Source organism: Liolophura sinensis, chromosome 6 (genome assembly GCF_032854445.1).
Source record: "Liolophura sinensis isolate JHLJ2023 chromosome 6, CUHK_Ljap_v2, whole genome shotgun sequence".
Taxonomy (NCBI): domain Eukaryota; kingdom Metazoa; phylum Mollusca; class Polyplacophora; order Chitonida; family Chitonidae; genus Liolophura; species Liolophura sinensis.
The window spans coordinates 3,848,235-3,870,641 of record NC_088300.1 but is presented as its reverse complement, the minus strand read 5'-3'; the positions used below and the strand labels follow the sequence as shown (position 1 = coordinate 3,870,641).

Below are 22,407 nucleotides of genomic sequence, written 5' to 3'. Positions count from 1 at the left end.
GGAAGCCTTTAATTCTCTTGGAGCAGCTTAATGTCTATCAGGACATTTAACCTGGCTCTTAACACCCTTCCATTAGAACCAACCATATGCTTTCTCTGGTCCTCAAATATGCCTGTATGACTGAATAATTGCTAACAATCAAAACAGCACATAGCAAAGGCCCAAAACACTGGTTGATTGCTTGACTGATTAACTAGTGTGTTCTTTGTATTCAAAAATCTGACAATGAGACCAAATATTGTGTCTAAATAAATAAATGCTAGATCAGTAAAGCTCAACCAATAGAGACTGGTTAGAAGTAAATTCGGCCCCCACCTTTCCACTGATGTCATAAGGCTGCAGGGCAATAGCTGTCAATTCCGAATATTAATTACTTTTCTGGACATGAAATTCTCGTTATATAAATTTCATGAATAATTTATACATGATAAAATCTACTTCTCTCTCAACTGCAAAACCTATACACTGGACTGAGTGGTAAATACCGTAGAAGGTGAAAACTGCAGCACAGAAACTGGTGACTACAAAAGGTGAAATCTGGAGCACAAACACTTGTGACTACAAAAGGTGAAATCTGGAGCACAGGCACTTGTGACTACAAAAAGTGAAATCTGGAGCACAGACACTGGTGACACATTGAAGACAGAGAAGGTGAAATCAGTGTACTTTACATCATGAGTATAACAGCCATATCATGGTGAAGAAGGTTGATAACTGAGGTGCCAGGTTTTGGATTAATGCACCAGAAATACACAAGAGAAAAACTGACACTGACAACATTTTCAGAGCTCCGTACTACCTGTTCTAAGACACGGAAAACAAACGGTGACCCGCCGAATGAAACATAAATAAACTGTGCCTGGTTACTCGTGTCCCTTACTTTCAGCAAATATTGTTCTTTCCGTATCTCATAGATTTTCATTTCTTTCTTTTTGTCACATTACCTCTTTGACGAGCGCAGTGTTGATGAACTCAGTCCACAAGTCCCACTGAAAGTCCAGCATAATGCTTTGAATTTGAATGTTCTAGAGCCTGACCTCTAACAATTGAATCTATATACTAACCCTTCTGGGCAATCCCCAGGTCAGCGCATTGTCTTATGGCCAGACGAACCAATTCATAATAACCTCGGTGATACTCAATGATGGCAAGGAAATGGCAGAACAACTTGTGCTAACACAAGTGTAACCAATTGACTTATGAAGAACGTACAGTTACTCGCAACTCTGGATTTGTCATAATAATCCTCAACTTAACTGAACTCTCTATTTACCTTCCTTTTAATTCTGTGTTCATAGCTGTTACCAACTTCCCACGATAGTTTGGCTTAGAATAGCAAGCCTGATAACGAGGAGTGGATAACTGCTGAGGATGTATTTATTCTCGTGATACCTAACAAACTGCAGCTGGAAATTCTCCTGGACACCTGTATACCTGTATGTTCATGGATCAGCTACCCTGCACATTGATTACATTAGATACACAGATTGCCAACTGAAACAAGCAATCAGCCGTGGAATATATCCTCACTATAACACTTCAACATGATCGACTTCTCAAAAATGCTATCAGGTAGAGCATGAAGAAGGGATTTGTTCATTCAACAGATCACTCAGTAGGGATTAAAGGGGCAAAATAAGGTTAATCCAGCCGAAGAGGACAACAGGTAACACCTAGACCTGAGATAAACACCACCATCCAGTTTGTTGCTCCACCACCCCTTCAGGTCAGGTTGATATGGCCTGTCAGGTGTGGCTGGGGTACGCAGGCAGGGTGAAGGGTCACAGTGTTGACAGGAAACGCCTCGGGCAGATAAGGGCAATGTGGGTCCTCAAGGGTGTGGTTATGTGGGTGCCAGACGTCTTGTGAGTCATCGTTATGTAAACATCAAACCTGGGGTGAAAATGATTACTGATCGTCCAAGTTTACAGTTCTACTGAGAACGTCAACCTAATAAATAATATACAAGACTGCATTAAAATGTACCCACAAAATCTTTAAGTTAAGATCCTAGGTACCAAAGCCAGATAGCTTAATGTGTCCATTGTACACCTCATTGTATGCACAAGTCTCCTTCTCTTCAGAAAGACATTGCGGAGTCATCACCAACATCCCATGACTGAGTGTAATTTACACAGATAATAGAAGTCACCCAAAAGGTATGCATCTGGCATTCAGCTGTTGTGTAACACTTCTTCACATGCAATGTTTGTCACCTCCAGAAGCTATTTCACCTTTCAAATTCTCATTGCTAGTGTTTTCAGGTGCCTGGTAAAACATAACAGACTGAAACAGTATCACATAGACTAATGCAATTCAAATTAGTTCCCTCTGGACTGACTGGTCAACGTATTTACTGTGAATGATGAGTATAACTGTTGTCAGTACCACTCAGACTTTACAGCTACTTTGTACTCCATTCTAAGCATCAAATGCCATTATTTACTTCAGAGTGATTAGGATAAAATCAGATGAGCACATCCTAATCATGGGATTGTGTTTCCCACAGTCATTTCCACATCTAGATATGTTTGGGGAGGAACTCTGTTCAATATACAACTCTGTACCACAGAACCCATCATCGCAATCGTTTAAATTTATCGACCTCAAAGCATTTTTTGCTCAACCGCCTTCAGAGTACATGCCAGGTGTTTCAGACCCTTCCTCACACGGATCACATGTTGTTGTTGTCACACCTGTACAAAGGACACCTTGCTTTTTTATCTCCCACATGGATATTTAGATAAATTAGGGGACCTTAGGAGCAAGTGGATCTTGTTCAAATTCAAACTAGGCCGTTGGTCATGAATGTGAGTGTTTGTTGAACACGATCAGCTGTGAAGCAGTGAGACGAGTGACCACAGGTCAATATTGACACTGCAATGTCTATATGGCAGCAAAATAACAGGGTTTAACATTGTGCTTTACCAATTAAACAGCATTTGTTAGTGAACTCACAAAGAACAAAATCACACAAATGCCATCAGATCATTTAATCAGCTAAAGCTATTTTGAAACAACGGTCTGTTGGTTAAAGCTAATACGTTTTAGAGCAGTGCAAATAACTCTGCACTTGGTGCTGTTCTAAAATAAAGATTCTCTGAAAACTATTTTGACACAAGAATGCAAGAATGACATAAGACATCTGAGTAATAACCAACTCTTAACAGATTTATTCTTTTATTTTACTGGTGTTTACGTTGTACTAAAGAATATTTCACTTATACTGGCGGCCACTATTATGGTGGGAGGGAGCAGAGTTGGAGAAACCCATGCCCATCCACAGGTTGCTGGCAGACCTTCCCATGTACAGCCAGAGAGGAAGCCGGCATGAGCCGTACAACTCACAGCGACAGCATTGGTGGGAAGCTCCTGGGTCATTGCGCCATGCTGGCGCGCTAACCACCACTTAATACAACACTCAGGCTATACTGAAGAATATTTGTTGAAGATACATGAATTAAAAACTTCAACTCAATACTTAAAGGACTTAACATGCGCAAAGGAGACGTGATGAATTTTACAACTGACTATATTTACACTGTAAGACCTCAACAGTGGGACAGCCCCTTGTGTTATTGTACTATACACACAGGCAAACCCAGAGTTCAATACATCAAATACTCTGAGATACCTCACCTAACATTTACCTCAATACCGCTTTCACAGTTTTTGGACATCCCTGGGGTGTATGAGCTAAAAATAATCTCCTTAAAATACAAATTCAAGTATCTCAAACTACAGTCACGATCTCTGCTTTTGCGTACAAAATGCAACAACAGGCACAGTTTGAATCCTTTTTTTTTAACTTTACATTTCGTAAGCGTGGTACAGCCATGGCGTGGCATTGGACCGGTACGCAGCCTTGGTGCCATAACCATCAGTCGGTGCAGACATCACTGGTAATCACACAACCCATCATTGATTCTTATCAATTTTCCAGTCCGTCAGAATAAAAAGCGCAGCTTAAAATATTTCCGCACAATGCACGTGTTTTAAACATCACCACTGCCAGTCCTGAGTAGTCTAGGCCGGACTTGCTCATACTGGAGACATCTATACATCGGAGACATAATTGGCACTATGCCCAACTGACACCACTGGTGTCGCGCACAAGCCAGTCCTTGAAATCTGGGACCTGCAGTCATTCATCGCTAAAACGACAGTTGTCTGGCATCTCTAATGCTTTTTTTCACACACCAAATCACTCTCAATGACTACAACGTAAGTTCTTAACACCAAACCAAAAAATGGCGATCTTAGCACCCTCTTGTGGAGAAAAGGAAGTCTGTAGTGGCGCAAAACTATGACCGCGCACATACCACTGGCGGCCGCTTTAGATGCATGCTCGTTGCCAGTTGATTCACAGATTTTTACCACCAAATAACTTTCTTCACGTGACACAAACACAATTAAGTACTTCCAAGGACCTCCACATAAAAATGGTCAAATTCAAGCACTTTGCAGTCCTTGAATAACCAAAATAAAATTCAAGTACTTTCAAGGTTTTCAAAGACCCGTGCGAACCCTGTTCTAAGTGATGAGTATAAACGCAACAGGCAAACAAAAAAGTTAACTGGAGCCTTAACAGCTTCTCCAAACTAAACTTAACAGCAGTGACAGCTGGTTTTGTGCATCAAATGTCAAGGTTAAAAATACTTGACATGCTAATTTGGAGGTGAAGCAAGGCTTCAAGGCTACATACAGAAGTTTACACATTGCTATATATTACACTAATAAAACCCAATGTATATTCAGCCCTGTGTAACGAAGCATGTCCCTCACAGCTACTGAGTCATTTGTATGCAAATCTACCTTACTCTCAGCTTAAATTAATATACACTTTAATAAAAATAGATTACCATATGGATATTACAAATGTGAGTGGACCAAACAACAGATAAGTGTAAAAGATGTATACGAAAATTCTTTATGGTAAACAAGGTGCACACATTTCTTTTATGGCTTTCTTCAGTAAATTTCAAATATGAGGTACAGATTTATCACTATTGCCCTGCCATCAGGGGAGGGTGAAAGTTTATCAAATTTGTTCAAAGCTATACAAATTTTCCAAAGTGTGAGCCAGAAACAATGTATGTTCAAACATCTGAACCCACCCTGCACATTTCAATGAAGTCTCCATGATACTCTGTCAGTAAACACATTCTGGGTAATCTCACAGACGAATGATCTCTAGATCAAGTCAACCATTGCAGATAGCGTCTCCAGTGCAGCATATTCTTAGGCAATATGAGAAAAATCACTGGATACTCTGCTCCATATTTTTTACCTGTATTATTGTGCATGAATTACAAGTTAGGCTTCGACAGCTGAACAGCTCAACCTTGCCGTCAGCTGTACAGATGAATATTACCGTCTAAGTACATGCAGTTAGGCTTCAAGAGCTGAACAGCTCAACCTTGCCGTCAGCTGTACAGATAAACATTACCGTCTAAGTACATGCAGTTAGGCTTCGAGAGCTGAACAGCTCAACCTTGCCGTCAGCTGTACAGATGAATATTACCTTCTAAGTACATGCAGTTAGGCTTCGAGAGCTGAACAGCTCAACCTTGCCGTCAGCTGTACAGATGAATATTACCGTCTAAGTACATGCAGTTAGGCTTCAAGAGCTGAACAGCTCAACCTTGCTGTCAGCTGTACAGATGAATATTACCGTCTAAGTACATGCAGTTAGGCTTCAAGAGCTGAACAGCTCAACCTTGCCGTCAGCTGTACAGATGAATATTACCGTCTAAGTACATGCAGTTAGGCTTCGAGAGCTGAACAGCTCAACCTTGCTGTCAGCTGTACAGATGAATATTACCGTCTAAGTACATGCAGTTAGGCTTCGAGAGCTGAACAGCTCAACCTTGCCGTCAGCTGTACAGATGAATATTACCGTCTAAGTACATGCAGTCAGGCTTCTAGAGCTGAACAGCTCAACCTTGCCGTCAGCTGTACAGATGAATATTACCGTCTAAGTACATGCAGTTAGGCTTCGAGAGCTGAACAGCTCAACCTTGCCGTCAGCTGTACAGATGAATATTACCGTCTAAGTACATGCAGTTAGGCTTCGAGAGCTGAACAGCTCAACCTTGCCGTCAGCTGTACAGATGAATATTACCGTCTAAGTACATGCAGTTAGGCTTCGAGAGCTGAACAGCTCAACCTTGCCGTCAGCTGTACAGATAAACATTACCGTCTAAGTACATGCAGATAGGCTTCGAGAGCTGAACAGCTCAACCTTGCCGTCAGCTGTACAGATAAACATTACCGTCTAAGTACATGCAGATAGGCTTCGAGAGCTGAACAGCTCAACCTTGCCGTCAGCTGTACAGATAAACATTACCGTCTAAGTACATGCAGATAGGCTTCGAGAGCTGAACAGCTCAACCTTGCCGTCAGCTGTACAGATAAACATTACCGTCTAAGTACATGCAGATAGGCTTCGAGAGCTGAACAGCTCAACCTTGCCGTCAGCTGTACAGATAAACATTACCGTCTAAGTACATGCAGATAGGCTTCGAGAGCTGAACAGCTCAACCTTGCCGTCAGCTGTACAGATAAACATTACCGTCTAAGTACATGCAGATAGGCTTCGAGAGCTGAACAGCTCAACCTTGCCGTCAGCTGTACAGATAAACATTACCGTCTAAGTACATGCAGATAGGCTTCGAGAGCTGAACAGCTCAACCTTGCCGTCAGCTGTACAGATGAATATTACCTTCTCAGTACATGCAGTTAGGCTTCGAGAGCTGAACAGCTCAACCTTGCCGTCAGCTGTACAGATGAATATTACCTTCTAAGTACATGCAGTTAGGCTTCGAGAGCTGAACAGCTCAACCTTGCCGTCAGCTGTACAGATGAATATTACCTTCTAAGTACATGCAGTTAGGCTTCGAGAGCTGAACAGCTCAACCTTGCCGTCAGCTGTACAGATGAATATTACCGTCTAAGTACATGCAGTTAGGCTTCGAGAGCTGAACAGCTCAACCTTGCCGTCAGCGGTACAGATGAATATTACCTTCTAAGTACATGCAGTTAGGCTTCGAGAGCTGAACAGCTCAACCTTGCCGTCAGCTGTACAGATGAATATTACCGTCTAAGTACATGCAGTTAGGCTTCGAGAGCTGAACAGCTCAACCTTGCCGTCAGCTGTACAGATGAACATTACCTTCTAAGTACATGCAGATAGGCTTCAAGAGCTGAACAGCTCAACCTTGCCCATCAGCTGTATAGATGAATATTACCTTCTAAATACATGCAGATAGGCTTCAAGAGCTGAACAGCTCAACCTTGCTGTCAGCTGTACAGATGAACATTACCTTCTAAGTACATGCAGTCAGGCTTCGAGAGCTGAACAGCTCAACCTTGCCGTCAGCTGCACAGATAAACATTACCGTCTAAGTACATGTAGTTAGGCTTCGAGAGCTGAACAGCTCAACCTTGCCCGTCAGCTGTATAGATGAATATTACCTTCTAAGTACGTGCAGTTAGGCTTTGAGAGCTGAACAGCTCAACCTTGCCCATCAGCTGTATAGATGAATATTACCTTCTAAGTACATGCAGTTAGGCTTCGAGAGCTGAACAGCTCAACCTTGCCGCCAGCTGTACAGATGAATATTACCTTCTAAGTACATGCAGTTAGGCTTCGAGAGCTGAACAGCTCAACCTTGCCGCCAGCTGTACAGATGAATATTACCTTCTAAGTACATGCAGTTAGGCTTCGAGAGCTGAACAGCTCAACCTTGCCGCCAGCTGTACAGATGAATATTACCTTCTCAGTACATGCAGTTAGGCTTCGAGAGCTGAACAGCTCAACCTTGCCGCCAGCTGTACAGATGAATATTACCTTCTAAGTACATGCAGTTAGGCTTCGAGAGCTGAACAGCTCAACCTTGCCGTCAGCTGTACAGATGAATATTACCTTCTAAGTACATGCAGTTAGGCTTCAAGAGCTGAACAGCTCAACCTTGCCGCCAGCTGTACAGATGAATATTACCTTCTAAGTACATGCAGTTAGGCTTCGAGAGCTGAACAGCTCAACCTTGCCGCCAGCTGTACAGATGAATATTACCTTCTCAGTACATGCAGTTAGGCTTCGAGAGCTGAACAGCTCAACCTTGCCGCCAGCTGTACAGATGAATATTACCTTCTAAGTACATGCAGTTAGGCTTTGAGAGCTGAACAGCTCAACCTTGCCGCCAGCTGTACAGATGAATATTACCTTCTAAGTACATGCAGTTAGGCTTCAAGAGCTGAACAGCTCAACCTTGCCGCCAGCTGTACAGATGAATATTACCTTCTAAGTACATGCAGGCAAATAATAGGAGTTCTTCGGGCCTCCATTAAAAATGTATCCATCAAGCATAACTTGACTGACCTTCCAAGAGAGCCCTACTAACTTATTCTATTAAAGTTGATTTCTTCCTTTTTCTTCATCAGGACACAAAACAAAACAACGCAAAAAACATCATTGGAAAGGTTACATAAAACTATTACTAAGAATACTTTAAGGTTTCCTGGGCATGTTATCCATCATTACATGGTAGTATTTGAAACAATATTCTCCTTAACTGTGATTTATCAAACCAAGCATTCGACTTTAATGCTGAAATTTAACCTTGAAAACTTACCTTGATTTGTGCAAGAGCTTCCTCCAATCTGCACTGCCACTCCAGAGAGCTCAACCAGACGTTGTGCCAGCGTCGCTCTAACTTCACTGCAGTCCTCTGATGGCGCTCCCTCAAACTGCGCAATTCACCGTCTAACTCCACATGATCATCACTCTGCAAACGTTCACTGAGTTTCAGAACGGCTGATATCACTTTCGACTGAGACTCAATTTCTCTCTGAAGAACCTGAAGAAAAACAAACCAAAGTTACTGATCATGTCTTTACGAAGACATCCAAACAGATGAAGAAGAGCTTACGCCCATTAAGGGATAGTCACACTAAACCATGATGTGTAACATACAGTAAGATTATGATCCATACTTTGTGGATGTTGACTACTGACTAAATCTTAACCAGCGATGGCTGTTAATCAGATGTAACCAAAACCAGGACAGAGCTTGTGGAATCTGGCATTGGTCCAGTGTGGGATGTGACAGGACGGCGTCACAGGGTGACGGTGAAGTGTCAACAATGTGTGCAATGTTTAGCCAGGTATTGTGCTGCGCATGTCAGCAACAAGTGTCAAACATGATCTTAAGCTCTTCATAAACCTACAGGATTCCATCTGAGATTTGCTCCAAGGGGGGATAAATTTTCTTGTTAAGTGAACAAAGAACATCAGTTGTCAGATGGACCTAGTAAAAGAAACATTGTAAAAGATTTGCTTTCAGCCGAAGCGCTGGACTTTCCTCCTGCCCTGAACAATAGCTGTGTCAAGACTGTGCAGGTTTAGAGACGAGGTATGTACATATACACTGTTTGCAATCAGAGGCTTTAGCCTGACCTCGCCATAGGGCAGGACACGTGTGAACTTCGATCCAGCTCCGAACTTGTTCACAGAAGTTTAATAGCCTGAGCTTTACTAATTTTAAAAACATGGATTAAAATCTCCTTAAGCCAAAGCAAACACGTCTTGCCAAGAGGCTGGTATTTTTGTTCAGACTGAGAAGTCATTCGTTCCTGAAAATCAGAAATTATATTTCCAACAACGAACTGGACATTCACAATAGCTCAATATCAAACGATTTTATGCTGTCAGAGAGCCGCTCACGCTGGAGAAGCTGAAACAATTTGTGAATAGGTCTCTTTATTAAAGGCAAACAAATAGTATCCATTACACTTTTGTTTCGATATAAATGCTTCTGATGTGAACTTTCATCCATTTCAAAGGCTGGTTTTTCACTGACCCCATGGAGCATTTAAGAAACAATGATAGTATGGAGGATGGGTCACATACAGTGGTCAGAACTGTTGAAAACTACATAGACCAGCCAAGTCTCAGGTACTGTGTGACCTACAGCTGTGTCCACTACATATAATACTATACATCAAAACCTGCTTTCCACAAAATGTAGCTGAAAGCCTCCCAAGGTCATGCCACACAAATGTTTTGTCCTGGATTGATTTAGCATAAAACTAGCCTAGTGTTTATCAAATGACCATGTTTATATGTAGAATAATCTATAAAGACCTGATACACAGACACTTCACATGAGGCAAATAGAAAAGGTACTAAATGAGCTGAAACAAAAAATGGAAAAGGCTAAGATGTGATTAAGTAATTCAATCAAGTATAGATCCATGAAAATATCATAAACAATTTGGATAATAGTGCTAAATAGTGTAAATGCACATAATGTGAATTCAAGCACATTGCTTATGCAAAATAACAAGGCTTTAAGAACTATACATCATGCACATTTTACTATCAGACTGGAGAAAATGAACTGCAATCCTAGCACATAGCCGGTCACAAGCTGCATGTGTTATGATTCAAAACAGTTAGCTGAAAAAAGTGTGATATTAGAAAATCTATAGCATGTATTGCAACATGAAAATAGAATCTGGTAACAGCTTTTCTAACCAGGTATGGATTAGTCTAGAATTAATCCGAACGCAGCTCTGGCTATTGCACGGCTGCTACACATCCATTGTAGCACTAAGCTTTATTGACGTAACAGTTGCATACCAACCGCTACCTGAAACATGTTCCATGTGCATCTGTGTATAACGTGCTGCACAGACTGGGATCTGACCAAAATTCAGAATGAGATGGTCTTCAACAAATAATACTCAAATTTATTAATCAAAACCTGAACAATCTGACAATCTGAAAGTTCTGTGCAGCAAGATCAACTGATCAATTGAGTCAACACAAAAGGTGCAGGTTAAATTGGTAAACATAGTTATATTATAATACTTAAAACATCTGAAAACAAGATTTGTTATGCCAGCCTGCCATTCCAAAATTCAGAGCTTGATATGTAAGTGACACAGGGAATTTTTTGTTTTCTTGCTATATGTGAACATTTCAGTCACTCCTGATTCAAGCTAATATCAGATGTAACCGTATGAATGAGTGAATCAGAATTCATGTGTCACAAAACATTTACACAAAGTTTTACATTCAAGACTTGTGGCAAAACTTAATTTGCTAAATTTCTGGTAATTCATGTTAACATGAAAGTGACACTCTTCCACAACATTTGTCAGAACATTTATATAAACTGACTAGCTTAAACTGGACAAGAGAAACTTTAGGACAGGGTTATGGGTTAAAATGGAACTTTTCAAGAAGTGTATGCATTTGAATGATAAGACCCTACTTATATCAGTATGTGAAAGTAAGCTAATTGTCATGTGAAAGTCAGTCCATGCTATCAATCACGAACGGCTGTAGAAACAGTATGTACCCAACACGTCACATGTCGCCACACACAAGCGATCGTATGCAGGGTAATACACTCAGTCCCCAAGCTTTCCATCTTGCCTTGAGCACTTCAGAAGATCTAAGATTTGGATGAATCACTATCTTTCCCATTACAACTGAACCCTTTCGCACCAAACCTCAATACCTAGCCGGGAAATAAGCCTTTGATCTTTGTCTGTTGAAACATTCAGGTCTTTTCATCAAAGGTACCTAATCTGCTTATAATTCAGATTTAGCTCTAGGTGAAAGATTCACACTGAAAATAAAAGGCTTGTCACTCGGAACACAAAGATTGATTATATACAATGTACGCTTGAGTAGTGTGATACAATGAGTGGTGTGATACAATGAGTGGTGTGATACAGTGAGTGTTTTGATACAGTGAGTGGTGTGATACAATGAGTGGTGTGATACAGTGAGTGGTGTGATACACTGAGTGATACCAGAAAAGCACTGCTTAAACTTTGGTCCATGTGATTTCCTGAAGAAGATTATATGCATGTCCTTCAATGGTGCCATAAAAATTCACAAGAAATGAATTATAAACAGACAAGGCATAAAAATCAACTACACAAGCAATCTGTAGTTGTAAATGCTTTTTATGTGGTGATATTGAGGGTCTCCGGAAAGAGGAAGTTGTTCAATTTTCAGTTACCAACTGTAAATAAAGGCTTCAATTCAAGGTTTGAAAGAACCAACGCTGACAAAAAAGCAAATGTTTAAGTGACTTAAGATCTGACTGATTGTAGATGCCATCTGGATAAGTTTAATCTGGGGACACACGTTAATCCCACTAGTTCCAATTTTTGATAAGGTCATGCTACACTTACTATAAATAATTTAATTGCTTGTGAGATTGAAACGCAAACACAGGGTTGTTTTCAACAAATCAGACCGAATAATGCGATTCAGATGGTGGCTGGTGTGGTGTCAGCTTTACTGTGCATGTGAAGGTAAACCCTTCCTAATAGATCTGTATTGATCAATATTAGTCTTTGATTGGATTAATACACAAGATGTTTCCAGTTTAGGTTACCGATGATAATCCTGTTGCTGCTCTTGTTCTGATCAACATATGCTTCATACACACAATCTGTCAGTCACAGAGCACAGTTGTCAAAGACACAATGTCATAAGCTGGCAACATCTGGTAAGAGAACAGCTTCATAACATTAGCTTACTATTGTGCCTTTGAGAAGGGTTGATAACATGTATATCACACTCAATTCAAACAGGAAGTCACGTATCATTGAAGATAAAATCCAGACCATGTATCTACAGTGTATATTGCTGAAAAAACTAATGTAATTCCTCAACCTTTTTGTATATGAAAGGGCAACTTTCACTACGATGTATGTATCTTTTCAATTTGTTTTTTTACACAATACTACATTTGTTGGGTTGGCCATTTTCAGGGATTCACAAAAAGTATAATTTTATCAGTCTACACAAAATATTGCTCTCAGAATATGCTTGTAATAACATGCAATGAACGTTGAAGAATTACACTGCACTCATTTACAGTTAGTTTGTACACTGAAACATCTCTTAGATTATATGAATGTTCCCTTGAATGCATTTCCTGATATTAAACTCTGTTCTACCCTTAACAATTCTACTGGGAAACATGCAAGGGCGCGAGCACTGAGGTTACTTGACTGTCCAGACATTTTTCATGATAACAATGTACAAATTAGGGATTATTATGTTAATTAATTTTAATTACAGGTACAAGAGACATGGTTAGCAGGGTATATATTTGCTAGCCACATGCGCTGAAACACAAGAGCCCATGTGAATAATTCAATGTAGACAAATTAACCTCCATGCCACTAACAGCTATAGGAATATGTCAAATAGAAACCAACATCCAAGCAAAGCAAACACTGGCCAACTGAAAATCACTGGAAACAAGCCATTTGCAAGTCTATTTTTGTTCTGTAGGCCATATACTGCCCACGCGATGACAATCCTTCATTCTAAAGTCTGATCACAAGGCCTTCACAGAGGTGGAAATAAGAAGACACCTTCCTTCAATAAGCATATGCACTATCTGTGTCTTTATCTCATGACAAACCTTGTCTGCATGCTATATTTATTTATTTGTTTGATGGCAGTTTTATGCTGTACTCAAAAATATTTTACTTATATGGTGGGAGGAAACAGGGCAGAGCCCAAGGAAAAGCCATGACCTTCCACAGGTTGCTGTCAGACCTTCCCACATAAGCTGCCTGCCTGGAATATTATACCACAGTAATCTACAATTATATGTATGTAAATATCTGCCACTTACTTCCTACATGAGAGAGAAACCAGAGGAGTGGGAAAAACTTCCCATCTGTCTTTCTTCTCTAGTACTTTTCTCTATGTACACGGCTAAAGGAATGGTAATCCTCCAACCCTCTCAAAATAACACAGAACCAATATGAATACTTACCAATGTTATTGTTAATGCAATCCAAATCCCCTAGAATACTGGGTTAAATATTGCCCAGGTAGAGCTTCTAGAGCAACCCCCAGTGTGGTCATTGCTATACCCTAACAGCTTACGCAGTGGGTTTCACCCCACACTTGGCACAGGTACATGATTTGCATGTTTGAGGGGAAGTGCTGTTCTGTTTACCTCCCCGCTCCTAAAATGTTTACAACGACAACATATCCTGGAGGCCTTGCTGATTCGTCTAACTTGACGCCGCACTTCAATTTTTTGGTTTCCGCATAGCGCAACTGTGTTGTAGAAGCAATGGCCTCCAGTAAAATCAATATGTGGCCCTGTACTGAAGTCGCACTCGTCTGCAGGCCTCTGTCAAGACTGGTGGGAGTTAAATCTGTGGACCTCAGCACAATAACTAGGATGGAGCAAGTAAACATCAGATGTGGGTTTTAACTTTCTCCACATCAGACACTACCTTCGCATATACATGTAGATGTATACACCAAAGCTAGATCAGCAGTTTTCCCGCTAATCACTGGGGATCAGGAATGAATTTTCCCTCCTAAATTTTCAACAAAAGCTTATCTCTTCACTCACACATCAACCCCTGTGACAACAGGACATCCAGAGCCTGGGTTAAGCTTGTATCAATCCCCATTGTTCCTGGCTAGCCTGTATGCTTGACTGCACATGTACTGGGTAATCTCACTACCATGGGGCAATCTTACTACCATAGGCCCTCAGTAGCTGCCCCTTTTTAACACCCCCAGGGGATCTTCTACCCTACAATCACCATCAAGTCTAAGTGCCCTTACAGTGTGCTGCCAGGCTGGTTGAGTCTTTAGCAACATCCCTGATACACGGAAACTAGCTTTAACTGTCAGGCCGCCCAAACAGGTATTGCCACAGAATCATACTCAATGATTGCATCAATTCTCCACAAGGAGGATTTGGCATGTTGCATATCAGAAACAGCTTGCAGTTGCACAGTTTCATCTTCTTATCTAGATTTCTTTCTAAAAGAAATTTTAAGTTTCTGATCACGACTGAATGTGCTGCAACTAACCTGATACAATTGTACTATTACATCTACATAAAAGTACATTATAACAAAATTTGAGGGATTGGTTCATACTTCTTACAGTGGATGTGTCGCTTTCTACACTCCATTTACATCACTGCTGCCACTAGCGAATTTTGTACAGAAATCTTGAAGAGTGCCATCACTGAGGTCACAGGCAAGAAGTCACCGATGTCAGAAAATAAAATGTCCGTGTCTCAACTTTTGTTTCTATTAATGCTCAACGCACATGCATTCTCTCATTGAAAGTATTTTCAACATGATTCTAACAATCTGACAAGGTTTTATTGAAGAATGTTGATCATATATCTGTGCTTACTCCAGTGGTATGCCTATACAAACCCATGTGTGTCACACAGGATACATCCAGCTTACCTAGAGGTGGCAGTGAGGTAAAGTGAGCACAGACAGTACCTGTGAGCAGCACGAACCAATATCTCCAAATTTGTTCATATGTTCTTTTATGCACTTTAAAATTTCAGCTGCTTGGTTCCAGCACATTCAATGGTGATGAGAAACTTACGTTTACTTTTAGGTCCGGATAAGATTTATTGTGGTGCAAGTGTCAGCTAGAGCATCTTATATATAGAATGTATATATATAACTTTATTTTTGGAGAGTGACAAATGAAAGTCAGGAGGTCACATCCTAATTTAGCATATCTATTTGAACTACATGTACAAATGAAAAGTGCTGGAAGTGATACATAACACAACCTGTACTAGATCAGAAAGTCAGATGCCTGTAACATCCTGGCACAACTTTCTGTCAAATTCAGCCAATTTGGTGACCATTAATTCTCTAAAGCCTTTTGTTCTTTATGTGGGCTCAGACAATCACCTGGCTCTGCAGGTTTGAGTTCTGTTGGCCACTTTCTCAAGGTCAACTATGACAGCCCATAATATCAGATCAATATATCTTGATGAGGGCCACCCAGACGACACACAAAATATAATTAGAGCAAAACAGTTTCCATGGTAACATAATGTCAGATTCATAGTGCTTATTGTCTTTTTTCCTCCCTCAAACGTGTCTATTACAAGAAAAATGTTAACGGATGGCTGAACTGTCAAAACATATTACAAAGCAGCATGAAGGACACACTGTATATTCCCATGTTTAACAACATGGAGGCTATCAGAAAGTGGGCAAGCCTTCACTACTGAGAAAATACAAACAATGTAAATACGAACATGTTGATATCTAAACTAAACCAATGAAAAAACAATGAATTTTTTTCACCACACAGATGTTATTCTTAAATAGCTTCAAACATCAAACAATGTTGATGTGAAAAAGGGCCTGCCTTTATTATCTAGTATACATACACATGCGCACTAACTCCACACTACAAACTAGATGACATCAACTCTGTTCTATATACTGTACCTCCAGTTCAGACAAACAAAACATCAGGAACAAAATAGGTGTATTTGTCAGGAATATTTTGACATCATTGTCCTTCAGAGCACAGAAAAATCACGACTGATGTTGAGGTCAGAATACTCCATGTTTAGTTGGGCAGTATTAAGTGTTGACCCTTTGTCAAAACCACTTGATTCTCCCTGTGATCTCAGCAGAAATGCCATGAAACCAGTAATGATATTTGCTTAATGGGCTATTCTCAGGTTTAGTACTGCTTCACAGCATACCATCTGAGATAAGATAGTATACAACAAGGTGGAGACAGGCCTCTCTATCTATGTCCTACTCCTGATTGTACATACTGCACAGGTCAACAGTCAAGTTCCTGTACACCGGCTGCTAGAGCCAGGCAGACCTTTTGTATGCATTTATACATGTACCTACATCTCACCTGCTCAGGTGTTCAGTATGTCACATTTCAAACAGTACTTTTACCTCATCAGTTATCTTAACATTTATCTATGACACATTTTTGCATGTATTATTACAGGTGTTCTCCAGCACAAAGTACCTGTCCATATGTATTGTGTTGTAGACATGTATCAGTTCCTGGTATCTACTTACCTGTACACTCAGCTTAATGGTGACCATCCATATTCCTCAATAAAATCAAGTGTGCTACATGCCAATAATCATGTAAAATGTGGCAAGAGATACTGTCCCCACCGTCTTCCTGCATAGGACAGCCCATATGATAGAGCTTCAGCCCACATATATGTACATGTAGGAGCTTAGTGGACTGTAACAACACAGCAAGCTTCATTTTTCCTTTCTGCTTACCTTGGGGCTACGCAGCACAAAGTAATGAAATGTGTGTCAAAACTTTTCAAATAAACCAATAGGTTTGCAGTGCCAGGCATCCAAACAGTCTGATATCACCAGATGTGGGCAGGACTATAGGCATTATCTGATAATTTTCTCAAAGTAATAAAAAATTTGCGGAACAAAGTGCTCATTTTAGAAGCAAATAAAGGTATATTATCTTACCTTCTAAACAACATCAAAACACCTTTCTTAGATCGCTAGAACTCTTAGAATCAGGTGAGTAAGCAAGATGAAATGTTTATGCCATATACAGTTTCTGGTAGTCATAGTGTCATAACATAAGAGACTGACTCGCTGATGCATACAAATGTATCATATTTCAACTGGTGTAACCAGACAAAATATTACATAAATTCTGATTCCACTACCCTAACACAATGACCCCAGCATCGATTTAAACAGTCACACAATGACATTCCTGAATATTAATATTATTCTGGTAATAATCTAAACTGTCTAGACATGTTATCTCTTATTTCAGGCCTGTTATATCAAAGTGGTATGCCTTAAAAAATACATTCTTTCTCTGTCACTATGTATTTATTAGACACATCAGCCTTTCAATGACAACCTGATTTTTGAATCATCCTAGTGCTAGGATTAGCACACCCACCTGTTTACTCAATGTTCTGAATGCCAGCGAAGGTGAGCTAGAGTATCATACCTGTACACACCTGATAGCCTGATCAATCCTAGACACGCTAATTACAGGCATATGACCTGAGATTGGTGACCTAGTGTGAATGTCATATCGCCTTAACAATCAATGCCACATGCTTACCGGTGAGGCTAAAGTCCAGGCAAAAACAGGCCTTCACTCATCAAGGGTATTTTCAATCGGTTCCTAGAAATGCCACATGGATCATGTGTTCAGATATATGCTGGTAGAAAACAATACATGCATGACCCACATGTGTCTGGCATCTCTTTCAGAACACAATCTGCCTCGCTCTAAGCCTGGTCAGGTAAATCCAGAGATAAAACCACATGCAAGAGGGAGGGTATTATGGAATGAGGGTCAGACATCCACACCTAACTGTATCATCAGTTCCCACACTATGACAAGCACTACACATCTCAACCACTAGCACTGCCTTCTGTTCTCACTGCTGTTCCATACAACACTGATTCAGCCAGCCACAGTCACACAGCTGATTGGCTGAGAGTGGATGAGGCTCTATTCTAAATATGGATGATACTGAGGCTCTCTACTGGGGGCGTTCTATCTTTCTCAGTATTTGTTCAGTTTGATATTCTTTACTTTAAAATCTGGATACATAGTTCGTCACAAAACAGGCCTCCAAAATTTCAATTTGGATATTCGAGATGGTATATATTGAGGTTTTTTTGATTAAAAGTTGCTAAGAATGAAGAAATGGACTGATATTGATAAGTGTAGGATTTGTTTTTTTTTCATTTTTTACAAAAAAATTACCAAAAAAATGTTTGCTTTTCACAAAAATTTCTGACAAAAAATAAAATCACATGACCTTTATAAATTGTTGCTTCTTTAAAATGACGCTACTCTAATTGCACAAACATAGAAATCAAGTGACACACTCTAAAGTACAAAAGATGTCAAACATGTCTTTCCCTAAAGTACAATATCAGCTAATCCTAACATGACACTAAACATCACAGAGTTTATGGGTTAGACGTCAGTGGGCCTGACCTAGCATACTGAGGAGGAAGTACTAACAGCGCCCATTAAGAAAGATAATAGTATATGACCACATCTCAGGTCAGTTCAGGGCAGTCTCTCGTAGCATCACTCGTACTAACATACATCACACAGTAACGGGAACCAGCAGGTGTCAGACTGAATTTTCATGTTTGAAAAGTAAATTTACTAATTATCTAATTAACTGAAATTTGCATTGCACTTTCACATGCCACCTTTTTCCCCCCCTTAACAGAAGTTTTAATTTTCTCACCAAGTTTTGTTTTTGTTAATTGAGTGTGAAGGCATGCACTTTGTAACATGAACCCTGAGGCTTTAATCAAGGTATGAGAATCTAGATTCTCTCTCATTCATATAAGTGAGGGCAAAAATCCAGGACAGAAAATGCTTTCAGGGCTCTGAACAGATTTTTAGCAAGAGATAAGTTTAATCCCATTTTCTGTCTATAGCTGCCAGTGACAAGATAACAATGCTTCAGGCCACTTGTCTTCGGTAATGCAAATCATATCCAGTGGCCATTAATTCAGTGCAATGTTTTCTTTTTTTCATTGTTTACATTTACTCGCTTTGTTTTGCCTTGTCCGGAAGCTGCAAATTTCCTAGCCTTGCCTGTGCACATATAACTCAGACCTCTGCACATTACATGTATATATGTTTATATTCTACATATAGCAGACACACACACAGATCACACTGACAGCAGACATACTTCCTCTCTATTGTCTGATGTGATTTTTGCAATCAACTCTTTGATCTTGCACAATTTGCATACTAATCTGTTGTTCTCTTTCTGCTTCAAGTTTAAGAAAATAATCTTAAGTTTATGTTACTGCATGATCAGACATTTAATCTGGTGAGTGTACGTGCACATATCAGCACATCCACATTCATGAATATGTATACTCATAATTTTAAATAAATTATCTGACTACGTGAGCTGAACTATTCGAGGTTCTAAAGATTTTACACTTGTGTTAAGCACTTATGAAGAGCTTACGTCATCAGCTTTAGTGTCAACATTGACTCAGCTGTACCCATCAAACAGGACGCTAGCTTCTCGCAAACCCTCATTTCCTGTTAGCCTTTTGATTCATACAAAAATAGGCCAGCTTTCTGTACACAGTAATCAATCAGATAACAGGTCAAAAGGGGCAGGCAAACCTCTTCAGGCTTTTCTGAAGGCTTGTCAACAAGTTCTAAACTACAAATTTTCTACCGAAGCCAGACAAGTGTATGTATGTACCTTATTAAATAAACCTGTGCATTACATAAATACCAGAAAACGGCACATTAAGGTTCTGCCTAAGAAGAGTTATCTCCCCTTTACTAAGGAGTTGCTATTTGCTGGTATGTGTACAAGTCACCACTGTCTGCACACCATAGGTTTGTCAGTCACATCGAGTTCAATTTCACAAGTCAGTACCTAAGTACAACATGTGTAACAAATTTGCCAAAGCAGAAAACGTTTTGAATATATACAATACTGGATTTCTGTACATGACTCCTCTAATTCCTCCACCTTTTCGCATGTAAAAGAGCAACTTTCAGTGCACTTTATGGAGCCTATTAACTTGCCTTTGGAGACACATCCACAATCGATGGGTTGGTCAATTTCATGGTTTCACAAAAAGTAAAATTTCAACAGTCAACACAAAATAATACCTTGTACATGGATTTCTAAATGTCCTTGAATACATTAAGCAATAAACAAAACAAAATGAAAATTAAAATCTACACTCACCAGATGTTCTTTTAGCTTGGCCTCTATGTCTATGACTGTCCAGTTAGATCTGATAGACAGAGGTAACAGTTTGCCCTCTACACCGGTCAGCCAGCTTCGAATGCAGTGAAGGTCCAGCTCCAGATCTAAGGATAGAAATAACAGTAGTCAAACATGTGGTCAGTATTGGCTGAAGTATCAACATTCCACCGGTCAGCAGGATTGAGCTGTCTACAGCCTTCAGTCCAGTGTCCATTTACACGTTTTTGTACACAAACCCAGCACCTTGGTGGTACAGCTAATATTGACTTCCCTTTTACAACAGCCCCCTCTCCACCACTGACCAGTGACCACTTAGACTAGTATTAAAACTGTTACAGGTATCAAATGTTTGACTACAGGTTGACTGGTCAATACTTCGAACAATTATGTCCCACCTTGTCCAAACAGTAAATTACAAGGTAAATAAAACTGTACCCAATGTAGTTATGGTAAAACTAGTGTTTTATTTCCTTTGGATAAATTTAATGCAAATGTCATTTAGTGGAAAAATAAATTGATATGGGCCTTCTAAAATGTTTATAATTCACTCACCCTTAAATATGGTAAACAAGGCTACCACTCCACTGTTGCTATTTAAGTGATCATTATAGCCCCCAAGGGATTTCATCGCATGCTAATAAATCAGCAAAACTTATAGGACTTCACTGAAAAACACAACTGCTGTATGTCACCATAACAATAGTGTTTTTCAATCCAGGTGTGTTGCTTGATTCATGATTTATCCACCTCATATGGACACTTGACAGGTTTTTCTGAAGTTTGATTAATTTCTTATCTGAAAAACTTTGTCATTTGATTTGATTTCATCCGCAACCATTCTGCTCGATTTCATACTTGCTGGGTATCCTTCTAAGAAACCTAGGAAATTCACTGTCAGTTTGAAAAATTTAACATGCAAATGAAGACAAGATCACAAATCTTAGGTGTACATTGAATACTAGATGAAGTACAGGTAGGCTATTAATTCTCTGTTGCAGCTCTAAACAGGCACTGCACTAGTGTTCCACAAACAAATGTACATGCAGGAATGCATTTGGGGTTATCTTAGCAATGGTGCACTTTGTGCAATGCCACGTGAATATGCAAACCATGTAGTCTCTGTTTAATGAATATGAGGGCTTATGGACATAGGGGAATTGATAAATTCTCTGAGCATAGAATCCCAGGTATCACATATTTTACTCATGTCTGTGAAGATCCTCGGTATAATAACATATCTTAACCTTTTTTTTGGTATCACAGGTACAAAGCAGCAAGAGTCAGAAGGAGAGGTCAGTTTTCTAAATGTCAGACACAAATAAACACAAATGCAGTACAAACATCTACACATGCTGCAGAAACATCCACACATGCTGCAGAAACATCTACACATGACCCAGAAACATCTCCACACATGCCCCAGAAACATCCGCACATGCAGCAAAAACATCCACACATGCTGCAAAAACATCTGCACATGCAGAAGGAACATCTGCACATGCTGCAGAAACATCCACACATGCCGCAAAAAACATCCGCACATGCCCCAGAAACATTCCCACATGCTGCAGAAACATCCACACATGCTGCAGAAACATCCACACATGCCGCAGAAACATCCACATGCCGAAGAAACATCCACACATGCCGCAGAAACATCCGCACGTGCTGCAGAAACATTCACACATGACGCAGAAACATTCACACATGCCGCAGAAACATCCACACATGCCGCAGAAACATCCACTCATGCAGCAGAAACATCCACACATGCCGCAGAAACATCCACACATGCCACAGAAACATCCACACG

At 40.0% G+C, this 22,407-nt stretch overlaps 1 protein-coding gene across 3 annotated transcripts in view; it reads right to left on the bottom strand.

Annotated features, from left to right (window-relative positions):
- The window catches only part of LOC135466505 (uncharacterized), a 54,341-nt gene that overhangs the window by 12,054 nt on the left and 19,880 nt on the right, over positions 1–22,407 (bottom strand). For all 3 annotated transcript variants that reach the window (XM_064744024.1, XM_064744025.1, XM_064744026.1), the window contains 2 exons: positions 20,574–20,698; positions 8,637–8,861 (listed from right to left, as the gene is read on the bottom strand). In XM_064744024.1, the coding sequence (XP_064600094.1) occupies positions 8,637–8,861; positions 20,574–20,698 (350 nt within the window). The remainder of the gene's footprint in view (positions 1–8,636; positions 8,862–20,573; positions 20,699–22,407) is intronic.